This window comes from Perognathus longimembris, chromosome 15 (genome assembly GCF_023159225.1).
Source record: "Perognathus longimembris pacificus isolate PPM17 chromosome 15, ASM2315922v1, whole genome shotgun sequence".
Lineage (NCBI taxonomy): Eukaryota > Metazoa > Chordata > Mammalia > Rodentia > Heteromyidae > Perognathus > Perognathus longimembris.
In genome coordinates, this window is record NC_063175.1 from 47,990,425 (window position 1) to 48,013,558 (window position 23,134).

A 23,134-nucleotide genomic window follows, 5' to 3' on the forward strand; every position below is an offset into this window, starting at 1 on the left:
CAGACTCTGCTGATGAGGCCACTGCTAATCGCCTGTGGTCCACTGGCTCTGCCCCTTGTTAGCTACAATGAGATTAAGAGCGAGGGCCAGAGCCCAAATCAGCAATAGCACCAAACACATTGGTGAGTCGGGCTGACATTTTTTTCCACAGCAAGATGTTCTTGATGAAGGAAGTAGTGCAACGATTTACGTCTTGACGCAATCTCCCTAGGCCTTTGTAGCCTTCTCACCCTGTGAGTAGCACGGATCTAGGAAATGGTAGAGGCATGAGATGACATAAATCAGGGTTTTCAACATCCACGTGGAACAGAGATGCCTGCCAAACTGAACACCTGCTCCGTACAGAAAACAAAACAACCAACCAGCCCCCCCCCCCCCCCGCCCACCAATCTTCTCTTTCAGATGGGCTGTTGCTTTGTGAGATCTCCTTCTCATAGGAGTTAAGCTTTCTCCTAAACCGGGGGGAGTTAATCGTCTACCTGGCAGACCCTGCTAAGGATTTTAAAGGCATATGAGAAGGCACCCAGACAGGATCTCCTGGAGAATGAATCAAGTTTACAATGGCTGCTTCTCTATCTGGCAGTAGCTATTATTTCTGGCTAGAGTACTGGACTCATTGCCTGGACCCAAAGGGCAATGAATCCTTTCACATCTGCAGGGAGTCCTGTGTTGTGCTTAGTAGGATGGAGACTGGGCTGGGGCTGGGGCTACAGAGCTGAGCAAGACTAGTGAGATGCTAAGGCAAGTCGTATGGTCCACCTCTAGCCTGGGGACAGGAAGCCGATGGTCCGTTTTAATCTAGAAGCAAGAAACCTGTGGTCTGGGGTACTCAGAGGCAAGACTGAGGTGGAAAGGCCCAGAGAGCACCTAGCCTGTAAATGTCACACACACACACACACACACACACACACACACACACACACACATGCTCACTCACTAGTAGAGAAGTTGTACTTCCTATAGAATGGTTCCTACATGCGGTTGTCCTTACAGTGGCTCTCACTCATGTTGTCAGTGAAATGGCATTGCAAAGACTCTAAAACCACCTCGATTATACTAAAGGGAAGGGATGTTTGCTACAAATTAATCTGGAAAGAAAATTGTTTGATGGTTCTCCGATGACTCAGGGTCATAAAAGGCATTAGACCTGAGCGTTTCTTTTTGAGATGGGTTGTTCATTTGTTAAATGTTTGCTGGGCGTCGCTGTGCTCCAGGGCTGGGCGGCCATGGGGGAGGCAGGAGGCCATGGAGCTCGCGGGCTGCCTGTCATTGCCACACCTGCTCACAGACTGAGCCTGGGCCAGCCAGGCAGAGGCTGGGAACCCACGAGAGAGGGAATCCTGCCCGACTGTAGGAGCTTCCCTCTCGGATTTGCCCTTGGCTTACTCTCTCAAGACGGTACGACCGTATTTCCTTGGCTCCTAGAAGTGATCGGAAAATCAGAGCCAAGCACATGTACCAAAATACCTTTCAAGCCCAGGAATATAGCCATGCTGCCCCCCACCCAGGGAAACCACGCATGTACCTCATCACCAGACACTCACACCATATCCAACTTCACCAACGGACAAGGGCCCCACCAGGGAGGGCACGTGCCAATTCCTGGTGAGGCACAGACCTCCTCTATTCCTAGCACCCCCACCAGACCCACGCTGGCGGCCAATAAGTAGGCAATAGCATGCTACCAGCTTCTATTTATTGTTGCATTGCTATGGTCACCTCCTTTCAGCATCCATGACATTTAGAAGGTGTGTGTGTGGGGGGGGAGTGTGTGTGTGTGTGTGTGTGTGTGTGAGTGTGTTTGGGCCGGGTTGGTGACTGGGTCTGTAGATCTGGCAGTAGGAAGAGCACTGAGAAGTTGTGAGCTCTAGCGCTGTGTGCAACGTGTCTTCCGCTCCATCCTCTACAGTCCGTGGTCCCCGTGGACAGGGGCTTCTTGGAAAACCAGGGCGGGCTGAGGATGGCCCGGTGGAGGGGATCGATGGCGTCGTCGAGGATGGAGGGGGCAAGAGGGGACGATGGGGGTGTGGAGGGGGGGGGCACAGACTCAGCCTTTGCTCATTTGCAGGGAGATGGATGCTTTCCGGGACCGGGCGTCCGGGAGCCCAGGCTCGCTATAGGGAGACGTCAGAGCGCCCCCGAGGCTCCCCTACCCCGCCTCCCTCCCCCCGCACCCCACCCCACCCCAACCCGCCGCCTGGGCTCCCCTATAAAGTCAGTGCCCCGGGCGGGCGGCGGCCGCAGAGCGCGGGCGGCGAGGGCGGCGGCGCGGCTCCGAGGGGCTGTCCGTCCGTCCGTCCGTCCGTCCGTCCGTCCGTGCGTCCGAGGTTCCGTGCGCCCGCCCGCTCGGGAGCCCGGCCTTGCCCGCCCGCCGTGCCCAGCCGGCTCGCGCGCTCCCGGGCCGCCGCCGCCGAGACCATGCGCCTCCCGGAGCTCGCGCTCGCCCTGCTGGCGCTGCTGCTGTGCCAGGCGCCTCGGGGCCCGGGGGCTCCGGTGCCCGGGGGCGCAGGGACGGTGCTGGCCAAGATGTACCCGCGGGGCAACCACTGGGCCGTGGGTGAGTGGCCGGAGCGGGCGGGCGGGGGGGGGGGGCCGGGTTCCGGGAGGGAGGGAGGGGCCGGCCGAGGGGCTCCGCTGCCCCCCTCGCTTCCAGGGCCGTCTTGGGGGGTGCTGGGGGCTCCTTGGGAAACGTCTCTCAGAACTCCCCAAACTTCACCCTCCGCAGCCGCGGGCCGGACCCCCGCTCTCTCCCCCCCCGGGCGTCGGAGCCCGCGCCCGGCTCTCCAAGAGACCCAGCCGGGGCGCAGCTCACCCGCCCCCCGCCCCGAGCCTGCCCCCCACCCCAGGCTGTATCCCCCCCCACCCCAAGCTCCGTCTACACGCGGGCAGGAGGCGCAGGTCTCCCCTGGAAGAACTTTGGGGCGCGATGTGGCCCGGTGCGTCTGGGAGGGAGCCGCGGGCCGGGCAGTGCCACAAGTGTGGGGCGCCCGGGGCGGGCGCCGCGCTCCCAGCCCGGGGTTCAAATCCCTGCCCGCACGGCCCCTCGGCTGGGAGCCCCCCTGAGTTTTCTCTCAGTTCCCTGAGCCCCGTCTCTCCCCATTTCTGCCCATCCGCGACGTCTCCCTCCCCTCTCCCCTCGCGCCCTCAAGTCCTGCGTTACCCGCGGGCTTTGCTGCTCCCTGGGGGGCCCGGGGGTGGGGGTGCTGTGGGGGGGGGGTGGAGACCCACTGGCTGGAAGGATGCTGGGCTGCGGTCCGCGCTTTCCCACCACCAGGAGGCCAGAGGCATCCTCGGCCTCGCAGCCTCCAGCCACCCCGGGGTCCCACGTCCCAGATCTCCCCCGGGCCCCCCAACTCCAAGGAACTGGAACAGCCCTAGCGCGTCCTGCGAAGCTGCTCCTTCCTCAAAGTGTGTGTGTGTGTGTGTGTGTGTGTGTGTGTGTGTTGGAAAGCCCCATCACACTCTTAGCCAAGATGAGGGGCTGGGGGTGGGGGGGTGGGGGGGTGGTTGGGAGGCTGGAACTCTTGTTTCCAAAGCTGTTGTGCTTTGCCAGAGAAACCCGGAGCCCTGGCTTGCAGGGCAGTGGTTTCTTCTGTTGAGGGGAGTCCTGGTGGGGGGGGGGTGCTGAGAGGGCTTGTGATCTCTGGGGGCCACCAGGAGAGGGGGGCAGCACAGAGGGAGGCATGGGTGAGGCGGAGTAGTCCTGTGATGCCGGAATGAAGTCTAACTGTAAAGAACGCAAACTTAAGATGGACGCTCCTTTAAAAGGGCTCCCGAGAGCCTACCTCAAATGGCCATTGTCTGATTCGAAGCACCAAGAGAAGAGGGAAAAGATGGTGGGATTTTTTTTTTCTTGTGTCTATTTTGATACTAAAAGGGCTTGCTAGGAGGTACCCTGGGAGGAAGGGAGGTCAGTGGACTTGGCTGAGATGCTGCTGGCATCCTATTAGGTTCAATGGAAGCCAAGCCAGCCTTGATTAGCACACATCTGTCTGCAGGTGACTGGAGTGCCTTTGCCTTTGTCAGTGGTACGTGGCTATTCTTAACACAAAAGGATCCTGAACCATGGCAACCCCACATGGCACTTTGTATTTTTGTACTGATACTGAACTCAGGACTTAGCTTTAGTTGCTCCAAGCTGGTTTACTCTACCACATGAGCCACACCCCTCTCTACTTCTGCCCCCCCTTTTTTTTGGCACATTAATTGGAGTCTCTCCAGTTTGTTCACTCAAACTGTCTTTAAATCAGGATCCTTAGATGTGTCAGCATTCTGAGTAGCTAAGATTACAGGTGGGAGTCTCTGGTGTCCAACTTCCCACACGCCTTTTTCCAAGCTAATCCCAAATGTAATCCTTTTCCTTCTCCCTCCGCTGATGGTGCAGAGTCTGGGAAGAGCAAGAGCAAGAGGTTGGTGAGGGGAAAAAAAAAAAAAAAAACCACCCACAAAAGAGCATGTGCTTAAGGAAAAAAAAAAGCTTGCTTTAGTAGGCATACTCAATCAGAATAAACATGTTGCTAAGAATGACAGACACTAGATTTTAAATTTTGCTTTCAACTAATCCAAGACAATCCCTAGCTTGTTCAATCATCAAAGAAGTGCAGCTTTGTGGCTGATGTTGTTACTGGGGTGGTGGTGGTCAGGGGTGTGGACAGGGTCTTATGTATGCTAGGCAACCACACCTCTAACCTGTGCCCCGGTTCTTCACACTTTCAGATTCTCACTACACAGCTCACACTGGCCACCAACTTGTGACCTTTACTACAGTCATGCACCAGCCTACGTGGCTTCATTATAATTACTCTAAAACGGAAGCTACATATTTCTGTCCACAAGGAAGTTGTCAGCATACCTTTATAGGTGCACTAAGTGAGTTGCCTCTTCCAGCTGTGAGATGCCTCGAGCTGTCATGGAAGATGAGTTAACAGCTTGAAAACCTGCTAAATGTTCTATGTGGCTTGAGGATCATGGAGACGTTTTGTGTGTGCCTTAAAAATACATGTCAGTGCCAACACGGGGGACTGTTGGCTGTGCTCTCAGGAAATGCTTGTCGGTGTGGTGCTAGCTGCGGTAGGAAGCACATCCCAGAAGGGTGAGCTGGGAATCACACAATGGCTTCACTCTGTAGGGCTGCTTCAGGAAATGTGAAATTCAAAGCCTGGCTCCAGCAAAATTGGCTGTCAGAAGTACCCAACAGTTTGGGTGGTTTGCAATCTTTGACTTCAAAGAAAATTCATGTATGTTTCAAACCTGTCCCTTATGGCCTCTTAAAATGACTCACAAGGACTGATGTTTTCCTACCCGGAGCCAGGTTTGATTTTCGTTTTTTAAGTGCTGGTCTTTTGCCTTTTCTGAGCTCTCCATTACTTTGATATGGACTTGTGACAGACAATGGGGAAAGAGGTGGAAGTGGGCATGTCATCTATGTTGCCATGGAGACGATGCCTTGCTTGACAGTATCCAGCACAAAAGTGAAATTCGACGCAGGGAAGGCGTCCTTCCTTGGGATGTTCCAGATGTTATGAGTTCCTTAGTAACCAGCTTGTGGATTTGGAGTGGGGGGGGGGCTGAACATCATGTACCCCACAAACAAGTATTGAAACTTAGTCCAATGTTGCCAGGATCTGCATTAAGTCCATCCTATCTTGGGGCCTAACTTTATTCTCCCATGATAGGAAAACGCACGAATTTCTCTGGGCATAACAAAATGAAGTTGTTGTCTATAAAAAAAAAAAACCACCCAAACAAACAAAAAGTAAAAATCTCATTCGCCCCTCAGCTTCCTTGGCATTAAGTCCCTCCCATTTTCTGCATCCTAACTAGATGACAGGCCATTGAGGAGGACAGAAGTGACTAAAGTCATTACTGGGAACATCAGAGTTCCAAAGCTGCCTTTCAGGAAGCACGATTTAATTTCCTCCATGTAACTAAAGCTAGCACATGAGTGCTTCCTGGGGCTTTGGGCTACATCATCACAGTTTGAGCTGCATGCGAGCCAGATACCAGGTTAACTCAACAGGTAAGGAATGACCCAAGCATTCAGGATTTCAGACCCGGATCCTAGAGTTTTTAGAAGAGGACCTGTCATAAACGATTTGGCAAATGCTCACACTTGAAACCTGTCCAGTATTCACAGAATTCACTTTTCTGAGTCATGTCTTGAGTCATGATTGATGTAGAGTCCCTATTGCTTTTGATCACATTAGGAAGTCTGTTTGTGCAGATCTTATCCTTATTTGTGGACCCCCAGAATGATGCTCCGTGCCTTTGAACCCTAGGTGTATGGCCTCTGACAAGTGTCAGGTGGATCAAATGAAATCACGTGTATTTAAGCTGTCTGTAGTGGTGAACATGACAGGCATAAGTTGCCTCTGTGGGAGGACAGAGCTGCCGAGAAGGGGTCCCTTTGAATGTTAGGTGACAAGAGATCTTTCAAAGACTATTCCCATCCTGTTTGCCTTCAAGCTAGCTAATGCTAGCCAACATTGACATCATTTCAAAGCCCTTCTTCCACTGTATGCTTTAAATAAAAAGCATCAACATTTTCTTTTTCTTTTTTTTTTCTTTTTTTTTTTGCCAGTCCTGGGCCTTGGACTCAGGGCCTGAGCACTGTCCCTGGCTTCTTTTTGCTCAAAGCTAGCACTCTGCCACTTGAGCCACAGTGCCACTTCTGACTGTTTTCTATATATGTGGTGCTGGGGAATCGAACCCAGGGCTTCATGTATACGAGGCAAGCACTCTTGCCACTAGGCCATATCCCCAGCCCCGTTTTCTTGATATTAGAAATCCCAAAGATATTATCCCGGTTTTAGAGAGATAGGAAAGATGAACTTTAAGAAGTGAGGAAACATAAGTTTGTTTATGCAATAGGCCAGGGTGTTAAGGGTGTAGACTTCAGAGCCAGGAATGATGGTTCTGGGCCTATAATCCCAGCTACTTGGGAAGCACAGACAGGAGGATCTTGACTTGAGAATTGCCCTGTAAAGCACTAGGCATGTTGATCCATGTCTTTGATCCCAGATACTCTAGATGCAGAAGTAGGAGTATCTGGGTCCAGAGGCAGGAAAAAAAATCCTAAGATCCCATATGGAAAACAAACTAAAGGGCTGGGAAGGTGGCTTAGTGGTAAAGTGCTTTCCTAGCATGCATGAAGCCCTGGATTCAATTCCTCACTACCATACAAACAGAAAAAGCCAGACGTGGTGCTATGGCTCAGATGGTAGAGTGGTAGCCTTGAGCAAAAGAAGCTCAGTGCCCAGGCCCTGAGTTCAAGCCCCAAGACTGGCAAAAAAAAAAAAAAACACCCTAAAGGCAAAAAAACACTAGAGGATGGGGTACATGAATCAAGTGGTAGAATGCTCACATACGAAGCAATAGGCTCTGAGTTCAGTACTGGAAACAAAAGACAAAATAAACAAATAAAAAGACCAAGATCTGGTTGTATAGCATTTCTAACCCTGTTATTCTCACTTGCATACATACATTCTTTGGCCTTATGAATTGCAAGTTTTATTTATTTATTCAGCAGATTCACCAAGGACCATTTCAGACATTCAAGAGAAAAAAAAATCTGCAATTATCTGGCCGACAAATTTTCAACTTTTTTTCATTTCTCTCTTAATAAACCATAATTCCTAGGTGAAATTTCCTAGATTTGATCTCAGCTAAGATTTTGAAAGAGTTTAATAGAAAAATTCCTTGGGTACAATTGTATGACAAATAAGACAGAGTGACTTATTATTATTTTTTTTTTACTCTCACAAAGAAATACCTCAAGACTTTTTATTTTCAGTGACAATTCAAAATTGGCTAAGAAAGATGTTTGAATTCCATCTTCCAGTTGGAAAATGAGTTCGGTGCCTGCACAATTGAGGACAGAATTCTAGATTTGGGAGGTTTCTTTAGGGGTCATTTGGTCTACCATCTTCATTTCTAATTGCGAGAATCAAAAAAGCTCATTGCACAGAAATCAAGGTCTGTGTGGCATGTATAACTCGCTCTCAACAAGAAACTGCTATTAAAATCATTTTTGTTTGTCACTCAGGGGCTTGAACTCGTGGCCTAGGCGCTGTCCCTGAGCTATTCTGCTCAAGGCTAGCACTCTACCACTTGGACCTACAGCTTCACTTCCAGTTTTCTGGTGGTTAATTGGAGATAAGAGTCTCATAGTCTTTCCTTCCTGGGCTGACTTCAAACCATGATTCTCAGATCTCAGCCTCCTGAGTAGCTAGGATGACAGGTGTGAGCTACCAGCACCTGGCTAAACTGAGATTTATTCAACATGTAAGAGTGCCACCAATGAATGCCCTTTGCATTGTCTCATTTTATTCAATCTCGTGGGTTAAATTTGTGCGTTCTGGTTTGCTTTTGTTCTTACAGGGCACTTGATGGGGAAGAAGAGCACAGGGGAATCCCCACAGGTTTTGGAGGAAGATAGCCTGAAGCAGCAACTGCGGGAATATATTGGATGGGAAGAAGCCACAAGGAATTTGCTGGGCCTTTTGGAAGCAAAAAGGAACAGAAGCCACCAACCACCGCGGCTCCAGGTTCTGGGCAATCATCAGTCTATTTGGGATACACAGGACAGCAGCAATCTTAAAGATGTAGGTTTGAGACAAAACAAGCATAGTTGCGAAATGGGGAAGTGGGAGGAGGGGAAATTTATCAGGGAGCTTAAAATTGCTTATGGTGTAAAGACAGCCACTCTGTTAGGCCAACACCAATGTATGCTGGGCTAACTGGTAGACAATCACCATGCTGTCCTTTTCTTTTTTAAAAATAATATACTAGGTTACATTTAGCACACCAAAAGTGTGCTGGCTACTGTTCTGATTTAGCAATATGACTAGTAGTTGTGTTCATTTAAAGCAACGGTGATCCTACCAGGTTGGTTGGTGTTGGTTGATTTGAGACATAGTTCTCCCATGTTGCCCAGGGTAGCCTTGAACTCCAGATCCTCAGGTCTCAGCCTCCGAAGTGCTTGAATTACTAAAGTGTATCACCATACCCAGCTTTCCTCCAGAGTACTGTATTTGCATATACCCCTCTAGGTCTACAGTCTGTTTATTTTAGATAAGCATGAGTAGGAGGCTCTCTATACAAGAGAGCCTTTTATTTGTTTGTTTGTTTCTATACCAAGTAGTCTTTCTTTCTGTGTGTTCTAAGACCTCCTACTTAGGTTTCCTTGAAGTGTTTCAAAACTTGGGGAACATAACTGAAGTCAACTGATTGGTCCAGAATGTGATTTATTGATGACCAGAACAGCATAACCCCAAACTGGCAAGGTGTAAGCATAAACACTAAATAAAAGAAAGGACAGAATACATTGCATAGGAAGAAAGTAAGGCAAATGAAAAAAAAATGAGGTGATTATTGCTTTTAAGAGGCTAGGTTTGGATTGAGCCTATATTCTCAGCTACTTGGGAGGTGGGACCAGGAAACTTGAGGTTTCAAGGTCACTCGTGGCAAAAAGTTAGTGAGATTCCCCATCTCAATCAACAGTCTGGGCACAGTGGTTCAAGCCTGTCAGCTATGTTGGTGGCATAATCAGAATCTCCATCTAAGAGGGGCAAGAATGTGAGACTTGGGTCTGGGAACATGGCCTAGTGGCAAGAGTGCTTGCCTTGTATACATGAAGCCCTGGGTTCAATTCCCCAGCACCACATATACAGAAAATGGCCAGAAGTGGCGCTGTGGCTCAAGTGGCAGAGTGCTAGCCTTGAGCAAAAAGAAGCCAGGGACAGTGCTTAGGCCCTGAGTCCAAAGCCCCAGGACTGGCCAAAAAAAAAGAATGTGAGACTCTACTAGAAATATAAGGGATTAGGGGTGTGGCTCGAGAGGGAGAGTAAACTTGAGGCCCTCAGTTCAAACCCCAGTAACAACAGGAAGGGAACAAAATAAGAAAGAAAAAAAAAAAAGAAGTTTCCACAAAATGTACAACAGAAGGTATGAATAAACCATCGCAGATCCAAGGCTTTCTCTGCCTCTGCTTCTGGCTCTGCTCAGCCACCCACCCCAGGGACTGAAATCTCTAAAAGCATGATCTACAGTGCATCTTTCCTTCCTTAAAGCATAGTAACTACCATGGTCATGGCAGCTAGTTTTACTGCGTGTTTACTATAATGAAGTGCAGGGCTGTGCAGTTTATGTCCTTTGTTTGTGTGTTGGGGGGTGGGGGGAGGCGGGGGGGGGAGGTCCTTATGCTCAAAGCAGTGTTAGGAGGAGTGGGTACCCTGTTTCAGGGGTGAGAAAATGGAGGCCGGGCCCCGTGGCGTTCATTGGTGGCCCTCGGGTGGTCCCCTTGTAGGGAATGGCCCTTCTTGGTCTCTGACACACAGGATGCAGCGGCAGCACCAGACCTGGCTTCTCTTTCTGGAGCTAAGTCACACTGCAGGGCGCTGCTGGAGCTTGGAGAGCACCCTGCCAGTCCCCGTGGCCCTGGGCGGTCCCGGTGCTTAGCTTCAGTTTGCTAAACGCAAAGCCCACTTGTTACCCTAAGCCCCTGGAAGCAAAGTCTTTAGCGGTTCTGATTCAGGAAGAAAAACCTCAATGAAGTCAATTGACGGAGACGTGAGGCCCAGCCTCTCGTCCACAGCCCTGAGAATCTCCTGTCACACTTTACCACCTTCTTTGTGGCAGCGTGTGATCGCACACTTGGGCAGCTCTGTACACTTGGTCCTTGACCTCTCAACCCCCACCTGGCCAGGCTTTTTCTTGGTCAAGGAATCTTCTGGAATTCCTATGACACTTAATTGCAATACCTGCTCATTCATTGAAGGATAAACATTTCTTTTACACAAGCGTTGAACGTGGATTTGCCCATATAGCTCACTGACAAAACGTTACCGTCCAATACATGCACAATTAATGTTATTAATGTTTAGTGGCATTTTGTAAAATTACTGGGGTTTGCACGAAGGATCTGATGCTTGTTGCTCTGCTACTTGAGCCACACTCCAAGCCCTGTTTGCCCTCATTAGTTTTTGAATAATTTTTTGTTGTTGTTCAACCAGCCTGGACCACGTTCCTCCCATTTCCACTTCGCTCATAGCTCGGTTGGCAGGAGTTCGTCGCAGTGCCCGGATGTTTCGTGGTTGAGATGAAGTTCTGTGAACTTTTGCTCAGGCTGGCTTGAAACAGCAATCCGACGAATCTTTGCACACTCAACTAATGCCTCATTTTAAAACCCAATTTGAGCCATGCCTCCAGCCCCTTTTTGCCATGGTGATTTTCAAGTTAGGTCTTAAGTTACACGTCCAGGCCAGCTTGGTGGCTACTTGTGCTACCTGGTGTCCCTGGGGATGACAGGTGACCACCACTGAGCCCAACCATTGTGCTTCTCCTGCAGCTGGGTTAACAGCCTCCCCCTCCCCCCCCCCCCCCCCCCCCCGCAACACACACACCATGCCTGGCCATTGGTCCAGATGGAGTCTCGTGACCTTTGCCTGGGCTGGCTTCAAACCACAATCCCTGATCGCTGCCTCCCAAGTAGCTATGATTACAGGCTTGAGCTGCCATTCCCAGCTGTGTTATTTTTCTTTTTGCAAGCTTAGAAAGCCCATAGCATTTCATTCCACCTCAAATTGAATAATTACCTGTTGTACACACTGGTCCTATTCTCTTGGATTTATTTCCCACTACCATGGAAGACTAAGTGAATAGTCTTTGCAGAGACCAGAACAGCTCATCCCTCCACTGGCTTCAGAGATTCCTCTTCAATGAAAGCATGCCCTTAAGAAAATTGAAAACATCTTATAATTACCTTATTCAAAAAAAGAAGGAGTGCCATGAGGATAGGTCTATTAGAAAACCATATATTATCCAGTGTGGGAGAGAAGTTTAATCACTTAGCTAAGCATTGCCAAAATTAGCTGCAGGAGCTGCAGAGACTGAAGGACTTTGCTTAAAATTAAAAACTATCCACACATGTCTTCCTCTCCTCTCCCACTGAAGTACTAACATACCATGTCTCGTTGCCAACTCCCAGAGCTGTAGTTAGAAACTCTGAGCATTTCTGGTGCTTTGATGGCAATGGTATTTACTTAATTCACAAAGCCATGGAAATATACCCTGAATCTAGACTCCCAGATCATAGCAACCTTACTAGCAAGAATGGCTAATCAAAGCCAGGCACCAGTGGCTAGTGCCTGTGATCCTAGGTACTCAGAGTCTGAGATCTGAGAATCATGGTTCAAAGCCAGCAGGAGCAGGAAAGTCCATTAAGTGGATCTGTGGCTCAACTGGTAGAGTACTAGCTAGCCTGGAACAAAAGAAAAAAAAAAAAGCTCAGGGACAATGCCCAGGCCCTGGGTTCAAGCCCTAGGACTAGTATAAAAAAATGGTTAATCTTTTCATCCTTACCCTTAATATTTCCTTTGCCTGTGTCCTTTACAGAACCCTTTTTATTCTATCCTGTAATGGATTTTTCCCTCTTGCACAAGATAGCGTTGAGGTTGGCTCTCAGGCCTAATCCCCAACCCGGAGGTGGGGATTAGCTAGCCCTCTTCTGACATTTGAGGAAGATTTCAGTTGACCTCTAGCATCTCTTTGTGACTTGGGCCCACTCTGTTCTTTACAGCCTTAGATTGTTTCCCTCTTATTTTATAGACAGAAAGAAACAGGGTGGGGAATGAACTCCAGAGGCTTATAGAAGGGCAGTAAGTATATTTTTCTTCAGATTCTTCTTCTTCTTCTTTAAGTACTTATGTGAAAGGGTTTCAATTCAACAAGTAAGATTTTATCAGTGCCATCCCTTCCATTGTTTTTCATTGTCTTCAATTCATTTATGGTCTTGCACTTGCTAGGCAAGCACTCTTACTTGAGCCAAGCCGCCAGCCCTTTTTTTTGCTGCTGTTATCTTTTAGAAAGGATCTTGAGCTATTTTTCTAGTTTCAGTCTTAAACTGTTTCCTATGCCTCTTGAGTAGCTGGGATTATAGATTTGTACCATTGTACCTGGTTCTTGTCCTCACTATTAATGACTTTCTTCCTCCTCCTCCTCCTCCTCCTCCTCCTCCTCCTCCTCCTCCTCCTCCTCCTCCTCCTCCTCCTCTTCCTCCTCCTCCTCCTCCTCCTGCCCCTCCTCCTCCCCCTTCCTCTCCTTCTCCTCCTCCTCCTCCACCTCCTGCTCTTTCTCCTGCTTCTCCTCTTCACCTTCCTCTTTCTCCTCCTTCTCTTCTTCTTGCTCCTTCTGCTCCTCTTTCTTCTTCTGGTAGTACTGAGGTTTTGAACTCAGAGCCTCATGTTCGACAGATAAGTGCTCAAACACTTGAGCCACATCCTCTTCCCTTATCCTTACTCATTGCCCCCATCAAATCAGTCTGAGGCATAGGAAGGTTTTATTTCTTGGCATTTTATGAAATGCTCTCCAATAATCTCCATATACAGCGAAGCAACATAGAGTCCTGAGTAATGATTCCCTCTCATTCCCCTTACCGCATCTCTGGAGATGAATCTCATCTTCAGTGTGGCTCCTCCCAACCACTTCTCCAACCACTTCTGTTTCCAGGATCTTGGTCTTCTCACATTTACATGCCTCTCTCTTTTTCAAGGGGCTTCCCGCCCCTTGAGCCAAACGTCTCAATTCAACATTTTCAGTCAATGGAGGATTTCTGTGGCTTTCCCCCACACCTTGTAGCTGATTTCCTTTTCTTCCCAAGGCTTCTTTGGCAAAGCCATAGAGGAGCAAAGCTAATTGGCAAGGATGGGAATAGAACCAGGCTTTGGGCTCATTAGCACCTGCTCAAAAGAGTTTCGCGGCAGCACAGGTAGCCACAAGCCTTGGAATAGCAGTGGCTCCTTTATTAGAACCAAAATGGCCAATCTGGAAGTTGGGGAATCTAAATTGCCAGAGGATCTTGGGAAAAGTAATAAACTCTGGGCTCGGGGAAGAATAATCAGGTCTACTTTCTCATCTGGCTATAGAAAGGCTGGTGTATGGGAACAAAGAAGTAATTTTAAGTTTGAACTACTCTTCCTTCGGGCTCAGCAAAACCAGAAGTCACACCAAGCAAATCACAATACAGCTTGAGTTTTGGCAGAGACCTAAGTTAACTCCTCTTCCCGAGCTGGCCACAGTATTACCATTTTTAAGCTGTGTTTGTAGTGGGTAATTCAGGAATCAGCTGTAGCTGGTATAATGAGACATCTGCCTAAGTAATCCCAGAAAGAATTAAATTCTACATTCCCTCATATATCTAGCCTGCCCACTGCTAGGCTAGTTATAAATTCTGGGGCTAATACTTTCAACTTCTAACCTTGGTTCATATATACTTGAATAATCAAATCAAACTGGACACGTTTAACAGCTACTACAGAAAGATTCAAAAAAATGAAGCAGCTCAAATGTGGGATGTGCGTGTGTGTGTGTGTGTGTGTGTGTGTGTGTGCGCGCGTGTGTGTCTCCTCCGGGTATTGTGGTTGTAAGACACACATGCTATGACTTACCTAGAAGCTTGCTCTCTAGAGGAGCCCTGAGTGAATCCAAAAGTTCATCTTTCTAATGAGCTCCCCAGTGAGGTTGATAGTTTGTTGGGAGTCGGTGAATGGTTTCAGCATTGCTCAGAGGCTTGCTTAACTCTTTCTAATGTATATTTTTTAAGTTGGCAGACAGTGTGCTCCAGGTTCTCAAGGGGAAAGAAAGACCCTCCAGCTGAGAGGACAAGGGCAGGGACGGCCTCAAAGAAGCAAACGAAAACGGTTAAGAGACTGCATTCTGCGAGCATAACTTCCACCGGGTCATCTACAAAATGTCCTTTGTGCAAAATACTTAACCGCTCTTGTATCTTTTGCCCGTCCCTAAACTCATCATTTTCAAGCAGCAGCTTCTGGTTTGAACATCGTTTGCTGTGAACCACCATCCCAAAGAGTTTTCCCGATGAATGCTTTTGACATCGGAAGTTGTGTTGGTTAGATGCAGGGCTCTGATGTGTTACTATTCACAATAAAAGCTTAATCACATTGTCCAAAAGACAGACTGTTCTCTTCATGTAAGTCTTCCTGGGTAGACAGTGTGGCAGAGACGAACAAAGTGCTCGGAAAGGTACATGTGGGCTCATTTATTCAGTCAGCCTGATGTGGCAGAACTTCTCTCCGGAGGCCATTTACTGAGGCCTTCTAGTGACTAATGGCCTTTGCTGGACCTCAAGCTCTCTTTATAGTGCCATCTGATGGGCTAGGGTGGAGGGAGGAGGAAGCTGTCTTTGTCACTTACTCATGAGCTTATGTGCTTAACCCTTACTATGACCAGGGATGGTGCTATGACATACTCCTCATAATGATTGGCCAACTGAGAATTACCAGCTCATGGGCTAGAAGGGGGTTGCGAAGGCTAGTGACTCGCCCAAGGCCACACAGGAGATGAGGCCTGACATCCGTTTTTCTGTGTCACTCCTCATTTCCAGCCGATACAGCCCTCAGCAGTGGGTTTTTTTTTTTTCTCTTTTCAAAATGTCTTTGCCAGTCTCAAAGGGAAAGCTGTCTCTCAAGCCAGATATAGCCAGCTCTACCATGAACAGACAAGATGAATTCAAGAAATTGCCTTCCATTTTTAAAAGGATGTGGCCTGGTGGCTTGCTAACATGTACCAGCTCCATTTTTATCATGACATTTGGACATGAACAGATTCTGAAGCTATCTCGCCATATGTTTAGACTGTCTTCGTTTAGGAAAATCACATGGGCAACCTTGCAGAGATCCGTCTTGCTCTTGTTTTGGTTGTCAGAGTACCACACGAGAGGTGATGTTTTCTTTCTAAGTTCTTTGCAAGCCATGTTGGTTTACACCAAGTGAGAATAGGGGAATATGCAAGCTATGTTTTTAGTGTCTTCTCAGTTCCTCTTCAAGGTCCCTGTCCTCTATCTTGGGGCCGTTTGGATTTTTCTCTCAAGAACTCCACAGCAAAAGCTGATGTGGGAGGGTAAACTTCCTGTGGCGGATCTGCCCTCCAACAAGAGGATGAAAAGAACCCTCCAGTCCCACGCAAGCTTTCTCTAATGATGACACTGCTGGCAGGCAGCAAGATATTCCTAGACACGAGACAAGGACAGTGTACAGGATCATGTGTATTAGCACAAATCTCATCTCCGTGAGTAATGTCAGAAAGAGATCAGAGATATTCTTCCCTATCAGAAACGCATCCCAGAACTTGATTGCAAGTGACACGACATTACATACCTGCCTATGGCCTATTTGTTCTGGTGAAATTCAGCTGCACGGAACACCATGCACCTTGGATAGCTGAAATAGAAAAGGAGGGATTTGAGTGGGTATTAGGCAGGAAACGGGCCCATCTCTAATCTCACAGGTTCAATACCTATAGCATACTTCCTTCCTCCCATCTCCCTTCCCTCCTGTCTTCTCAGATACAGTCAGTTTTGTGGTACTCGGGATTGAATCCAAGGGCTAGTGTTTGCTAGGCAAATGCTGTACTACTTGAGCCAGACCCCTACATGCTGTTGATTGGAAGAATGTGCTAGAAGAGCCCTGATGAGTCCATGCTTACTCTCACTGTCTCCCCTCACCCCACCTCTGTCTAGGAGCCAGGTGTTTGGAAAGCCTTTTCAACTGGGAGCTCACTCTCAAACCAGGCTCTTGAAAGAGTCTGTCTGATTGGTGAGACCTAGATCACGTGACCGTGTTTAGCAGCAAAGGCAGCTAGGAAACGTGTGAGGATTCTACTTTGGGAACATGAGACTAAAATGATGGGGACCTAGGATGCAACAGTTAGGCTCAACTACAAAAGGCTGATGTCTCCCCCCCTCCCCAGCCTCCTTTTGTCTAAAAGATTTCTTCCTACTCTGTCACTGGGGTTCTGAGAGAGCAGACCCTCAGGGGTCCATATGTGTGTCCAGCAAGAACCGGAGATGGCTTCTAAGAAGTGCCTAAACATCCTGGCAGCAAACAGGACATCGAGAGGAAGGATCTGAAAAGGAAGAAGACAATAACAGCCTTCAAATTTAGTCTTAAAAACGGTGTCTTTTTTCCCCTAAGTGCTGCCGAGTGGATTGGTCTGGGTAATTTAGCAATCTTTGCTTACGATCAGGGGTTCTTAACACACTAAACAGACATTTCAAGCAGTGCAGTGCCATTTCTAGCCTCCGAAAGCCCACCTTTCTGTTCCCATTGTGGGTGTTTGATCAACCCAGCTTGGATGCCTGGGTAGTCATCTCAGCACAATGTGAGAATTGTGCTTTTCACTTCCTCGCCCTGGCTGCTTCGCTCAGACAACATGAAGCGAGTCTTCTGGGGAGACCCACAGAGCAGACTTCTTGTCATTCGTGCTTTATAGCTCCAATTCATCCACTTAAATGAGACCCAGATAAAGCACGGGAAACATCTCCTGTTCCCTGCCTCTCCTCCCACCGGTGCGGCCCACCTAGTTATACGACAAGTTATACGACATACTTGGTTATATGATTGCTTAGCATACATCATGATAGGAGGTTTTTATATCAATTTTAAAATACAAAACAATGACTCTGATATTATTTTATCTATTATTTCCAAATAAAGAAGCCTCTCCCAGTTGTATACTTGTCATTGACAGCCCACAGGCCTCTTCCTCAACTTGTGGCCATTTGTCTTGGTTATATCTGTAGTGATTAGAGGTTATGTGTAAATACAAGGGGGTCAGACTGAATAAACAAAATGTCTGTGGCTTAAAGAAGATAGAGGTTTAGTTTCCTCTCAAGGTTTACAATGCTTCAAAGATTCAGCTTAAGACGTTGGTGATTTTCTTCTGTGAACAATGCAGGTCCAACCATCACACCCAAGTTTCTTTCAGGAAAGGGAAAGGAAGAAAGGAAAGGGTGTGGTCTATGTTATCAAAGGAAAGCTTTCTCAGAAATCCTTCGTCTTTTTATATTAGAGCTATGTCACGTGAGTACTTCTAGCCGCAAAAGAAACTGAGAAATGTTCATTTGAGTTGGGAACATTCCTACATCCCCCCCCCCCCGCAAAAAAAGCCCTCCAACTGACAAGCAGTTTTCTTTTAATATGAAAAAAAAAGAGGAAGTAGGTGTGGTGGTGTCCACCTGTAATTCCAGCCACACAGGAGGTATAGAGGCAAAAGCGTGAGAACTGAACTGAAAAGTAACTAAAGCAAAGAGGACTGGAGATGTGGCTCAAGAAGTAGAGCCAAGCACCAGGCCCTGAGTTCAAACCACAATACCCACAGTTAAAGGAAAAGGAAGAGAGAGAGGGAGAAGGAGAGGCTGGATGGGAGGTAGGCGACTAGCAGTATTTGCCTCGTTGGCTGGGATGAGATTGAATCCTGGGAGCGAACCGGGCTCTAGAATGCACAGCCTTTGTCCAGCATAAATAAAAGCCTCCTGCACAACAGGGTCCCCACCTGTACTGCAGTTCTCCTGGCCCTGACTCAACCTAAACACCAGGGCCTGGGGCTCGCGGCTTTTGGTGCTTTCTTCATGGCCTTGCGGGGCCATCTCTGAAACTCATGCTCCCTACCATGTGTTGCGGCTCAGATGTCACTCAAAGTGTCCAAAGTGAAGTTCCTGGTGTGCTCTTTCCAGGTATCCGTTGAAATGAAGGATGCTAATGTGTATGCTGCGACGCCCATCTGTTTATGAATTTGACAAGGGAGGTTTGTCTACACCCTCCTTGGCATCCTGACCAGCAGGCCTGGCCAATAAGCGCCACCCAGCTAAATGACCAGTCCTGTGGCCAGATGCTTCCTTAACTGATGATGAACAGACCATCCCACTTTTGTAGACCCTGCAGGAATGAACACTATCTCACTGTTCCCATGGCTGCTGAAAAAAGAAAACTCTCCATTCAAATTGGCATCAGGGAGGAAAAGATTTAGAACCTTATAAAAAGAACTCAGTTTAAATCAGGGTCTTGAATATGCCTTCAGAGTGAGTATCTTTCTGACTTCCCACTCTGCCAGAAGCCTTTTCAGACTTGTCTTTATGGATTGCTCTCATAGTCACAAGATAGCTGCTGGAGTTCCAGGCGTCACATCAAAGACAGCATTCAGAGGAAGAAAGGGAATCCTCTCTTTTAGGCTGTATTGCCTTGCCAGGCTCGGGTCGCCTCCCCTGGCGCGGGGATACAGGCTCTGCTCTGCTCTAACAGCTCCCTTTCTCACCCTCTCCCCTGGTCACCCGACCCGCAGGTAAGGCCAAGGTGGAGTGGGGGGCTCAGGAAAGACCTCAGGTTCACGGGGCCGTACGAGATCCACCTCCTTACCCATGAAGAAAACCAGGCATGCACGGATCTCGGAGACGCTTTGTGAGCAACCTGATTTATTAGGGCGGGGCAAAGGCTAATGGTAGGAAGGGATGAGAGAAGGGCGATCGGCCAGAACGCTGATAGGCTGGTGAGCTTGCCATAGGACCCCCTCATGAGCTAACATCACTTGGAAAGCGCCACGCCAGGGGTGAAAACCGGCGAGACTGGGGACACATGGGCTGGCGAGAAAGTTGGGGGGCTGTTCGCAAAGCCGGTTCTTCTGGTTCCGGACCCAGAGAATTGTGGCCTGCTTCCGCATTCCCCAGGGCTGGGGGAAGGGCAGCGTCTCGGGCGCACGCTCTCCAATGCCCTTCCCCCTCAAGGCCAAGGGTGAACCCCAACATTGCCTTACTCAGGAAATATTGTTGCTCAGGGGTCTCTAAATCTGCACACTCAGTGACGAGCTTAGTTGTATGTTTTCCCAAATCTATCCCTAAAGAAAGGGGACCAAATCACTGAGACTGGCCTCTTCCAATGTATACTGATCAGTGAGTTATGTGTGAAGAAGACAAAGGGACCTCAACATAATTATGCGTCCCACCAAGGAAGAGGGTACATTGATCCAGGATAAGACATCCAACAGCATCTGCTTTAACCATACATTCCTCCTCCTCCTCCTCCTCCTCCTCCTCCTCCTCCTCCTCCTCCTCCTCCTCCTCCCAGGTCTTATCACTACAGCAACCATCAGAACTTAATCATTACTATGTAGTGCAGACATTCTAAGTTGTCTTCCACTCTTAGGCTAATTCTAAGTCCTATTTGGCTAGTTTTAAGACCCAGAGAATTTCAGAGCAAGAGGCAGCTGGTTCCCCTTGGCCTGAGCCCCTCAGTCCTTCCTTCTCTTTGTGAGGCAAACGGCTGTGGTTAACCATAAGAAGGAAATTGCTGCTCTGAATCCATGGTGGAGATCAACAGGAATGGAAGGGAAGGGAGAGCGGCAAGCAGCTCAGCTCAACGCCCCGCCCCCCCCCCCCCCCCCCCGCCTCAGCGCCACACGGATTAAATGGACACGCTGGGAGTTGAGTTCAAATTTTTAAAAAAATCCAAAAACCACCACAACAATAAAGAACAAAGCAAGAAGGCAGAGAGGGGGGAGTTCCGGCTTGCTGACAGCCACTCTGCCTGTGTCTCTGTGAACTACCTGTGGGCACAGATCGTAAGGGAAAGGCTGGCTCAGGGAGGCCGCCAGAAAACGTGTGGGCAGAGAATGATGAGTGGAAAGCAAAATGACTGAATCTGAAGCCTCTTTAAAAAAAATAAAAAAGAAATCTCACGTGGGCAGAGAGAGCCTGAAAGCAGGACCCCAGACCCCAGGCTAGCAGATCCCAACCTGCTTCCTCCAGGACCATTTTGTTTTTCTTTCTCTGCTCTTCCTTCTTTGCTCTCTACTCCCCCCCTCCAGCCCCCTCCCCATGTGAAACACTGGCTGGATAGAGCAAGTGCATGGAGACACACCATCCCGGCTTAGAGAAGCAGCAGAATCAAGACTAGATCAAGCCAGGCTCGCGCCTGTCATCCTAGCTACTCAGGAGGCTGAGATCTGAGGATTGTGGTTCAAAGCCAGCCCATGCGGAAGAAAAGTCCCTGTGAGCCTCTCTTCTCCAATTAACCACTCAAAACCCAGAAGTGGCACTGCGGCTCAAAGTGATGGAGTGCTAGCCTTGAGTGAAAGAGCTCAGGCAGGGACAGTGCCCAGGCCCTGAGTCCAGGCCCCATGATGGAGAAAAAATAAATAAAATAGAAAAGAACAGATCTGCACCTGTACCCCTCTGCCCAGGCCAAGACCGGCACATCAGAGAATACCTGTGGTGCCACGCTACCCAGCTCCACTCAGACAAAGACCTGCGTGTACTGCCCCGGGACAGGAAGCCAGGTGAGCTGATGAGGAAGAAAAGGTCCACAGGCCTAGCTGGGGAGGGTGAAACCAGAAGTGGCAGCCATGTGTCTTCCCCTATCACGAAGGCCGCAGAGCAGCAAACACTGCCACGCTTGTCTCTAAAGGACTTCATTCCCAGGAGTGCAGCCAGGCCAGCCCAGCGTGTGAGTGTGCAGCCCTCTGTGGGAAACTCAGAAGCAGAGTCAGGTGCTACAGGCCTGGTCCTGCATGGCCACAGCCCCTTCCCAGAGTCTCCCGTCCCCAACACATAAGGCCCAAAGACAAGCTGTGCTGCACAGGGCTGGAACTTCTTTATAATTTAATTGAAATCCAGGAGATCATAGAGGACGACTTTGAAAGCCTTGTGTAGCTAAACCAAAGACTGTCGATGAAATGAATGCATTCCTAGATAAACTTAACCTGCCAAACTTGAACCCAGATAACATAAGCCACTTAAAGAGATCTACAGCTGTAAAGTCCAGGGCCTGATGGATTCTCAACTCCCCAAGACCTTTGAAGAACGAGCACTGGTACTTCCTAAAACTTTTTATGAAATTAAAAAAAAAAGATTATTTCCAAACTCATTCTATGAAGCCAGCATGATGGCACAGATCAAAACCAGATATTGACAGAACAGTGAGAAAGAGAGAGAGAGAGAGAGAGAGAGAGAAGCAGATAATTATAGATCAATCTCTTTGATGAATACAGATGCAAAATCCTTGACAAAGTTGAGGCATGTCCTCCTGGGATGTAGATGTTAGTAGGAGGGGTGCAGATGATTGAAGAGAGGTGAATCAGGGCAAATATGATCAAAATACTTTATGTACTTTGGTGAAAATGGAACAACAAAGCTTGCTGTGACTGGTTTGGGAGGGGGAAGGAAGGAGGGGGAATGATGGAGGAGGTAATACTCACCAACATCCACTGTCTACATCAATGAACACATTAAAACAACCCCCAAACGAAATAAAACAAGAAACAAAGCCAGGCTGGATGGCAAGGAGAGCACTTTCTTCTCACTGAACTCCTGGGGATGAAGGGAGACAGCTGCGTGAATAACAGTGAGGAACAATTTGTTTCATGGTTAGGCTCGTTGGTAGAGAAGCTGTCCTTCTGGGCAGCCATGAAGATCAAAGTTAGACCGATATTTTAAAAATCCAGCTTTTGCAAAATCGAAAGACAGTTCCCCCTCAGCCCGTCACCCCCATGCCCACTCCTCAGCCCGTTTCCCCAGAAGAAGCAGGCCTGCCGTCGCCCCATGTTGGAGGCCTGCATTCGCCACCTTGCCACGGCCCCCATTACGCTGGTCTCTGGCACGTCTACATATGTTAGGACCACGGAGTACACAGCCTGGCTGAAGTTCCTGCATGCGCTGTAATTCCATAGCTGGGTGTCTAGGTCTTTCCAAGGGCTCATAATGAGTTGAAGACTCCTCCAAGGTACTGGTCACTGGTAAGCAGGCCACCTGCTGGAGACGAGGGGACACTGCCAGCAATGCAGGCCACCCCAGAATATGGCTGGAGAGAAAGCAGGGGAGGTGCTGGGATCAGCCCGTCTGCTTCAAACCAGCGTTCACTGGACCTCAGAGCAGACGGAGAGCAGGCCTGACATAGTCCTGCTGAGCAGTCCAGGGCTGGGCCGGCCTCTGGTCCGTGTGGTTCCCGTTAGTACAATCTCATGTCTCTGTGAAGTGACTAGAGATAGCTTTCTCACAGAATAAACCACCTTATTTACCGACTTAAACTTCTCATGGAGATCAAACTTGCGTGCAGATTTCAAGAGATTTGATGGCTGACATGCTTTAAAAAAGCAAAAAGGAAGAGGAGGAGGAGGAGGTGTGAAAGTTTCAAGGCTATGAGTGAAAGTGAGGCCCAGTCTTGGCCTCCATGGGCTGTGTGCCACGATCTCCCCTGTTCTCCGTTCCTTTGCTGGCATCTAGCCCAAAGTGAAAGGCTGAGCTCCCAAGGATTGCTGCTCCAAGCCAGTCTGGGCAGAAAAGTATGTGAGA

General features: G+C 48.6%; 1 protein-coding gene across 1 annotated transcript; it reads left to right on the forward strand.

Annotated features, from left to right (window-relative positions):
• The first annotated feature begins 2,418 nt into the window (after positions 1–2,418).
• Positions 2,419–14,960, forward strand: LOC125364050 (gastrin releasing peptide). The gene is made up of 3 exons (XM_048363463.1): positions 2,419–2,557; positions 8,380–8,603; positions 14,600–14,960. The coding sequence occupies exons 1-3, from the start codon at positions 2,419–2,421 to the stop codon at positions 14,651–14,653; spliced, it is 417 nt and encodes a 138-aa protein (XP_048219420.1). The 3' UTR covers positions 14,654–14,960.
• Positions 14,961–23,134: the final 8,174 nt, after the last annotated feature.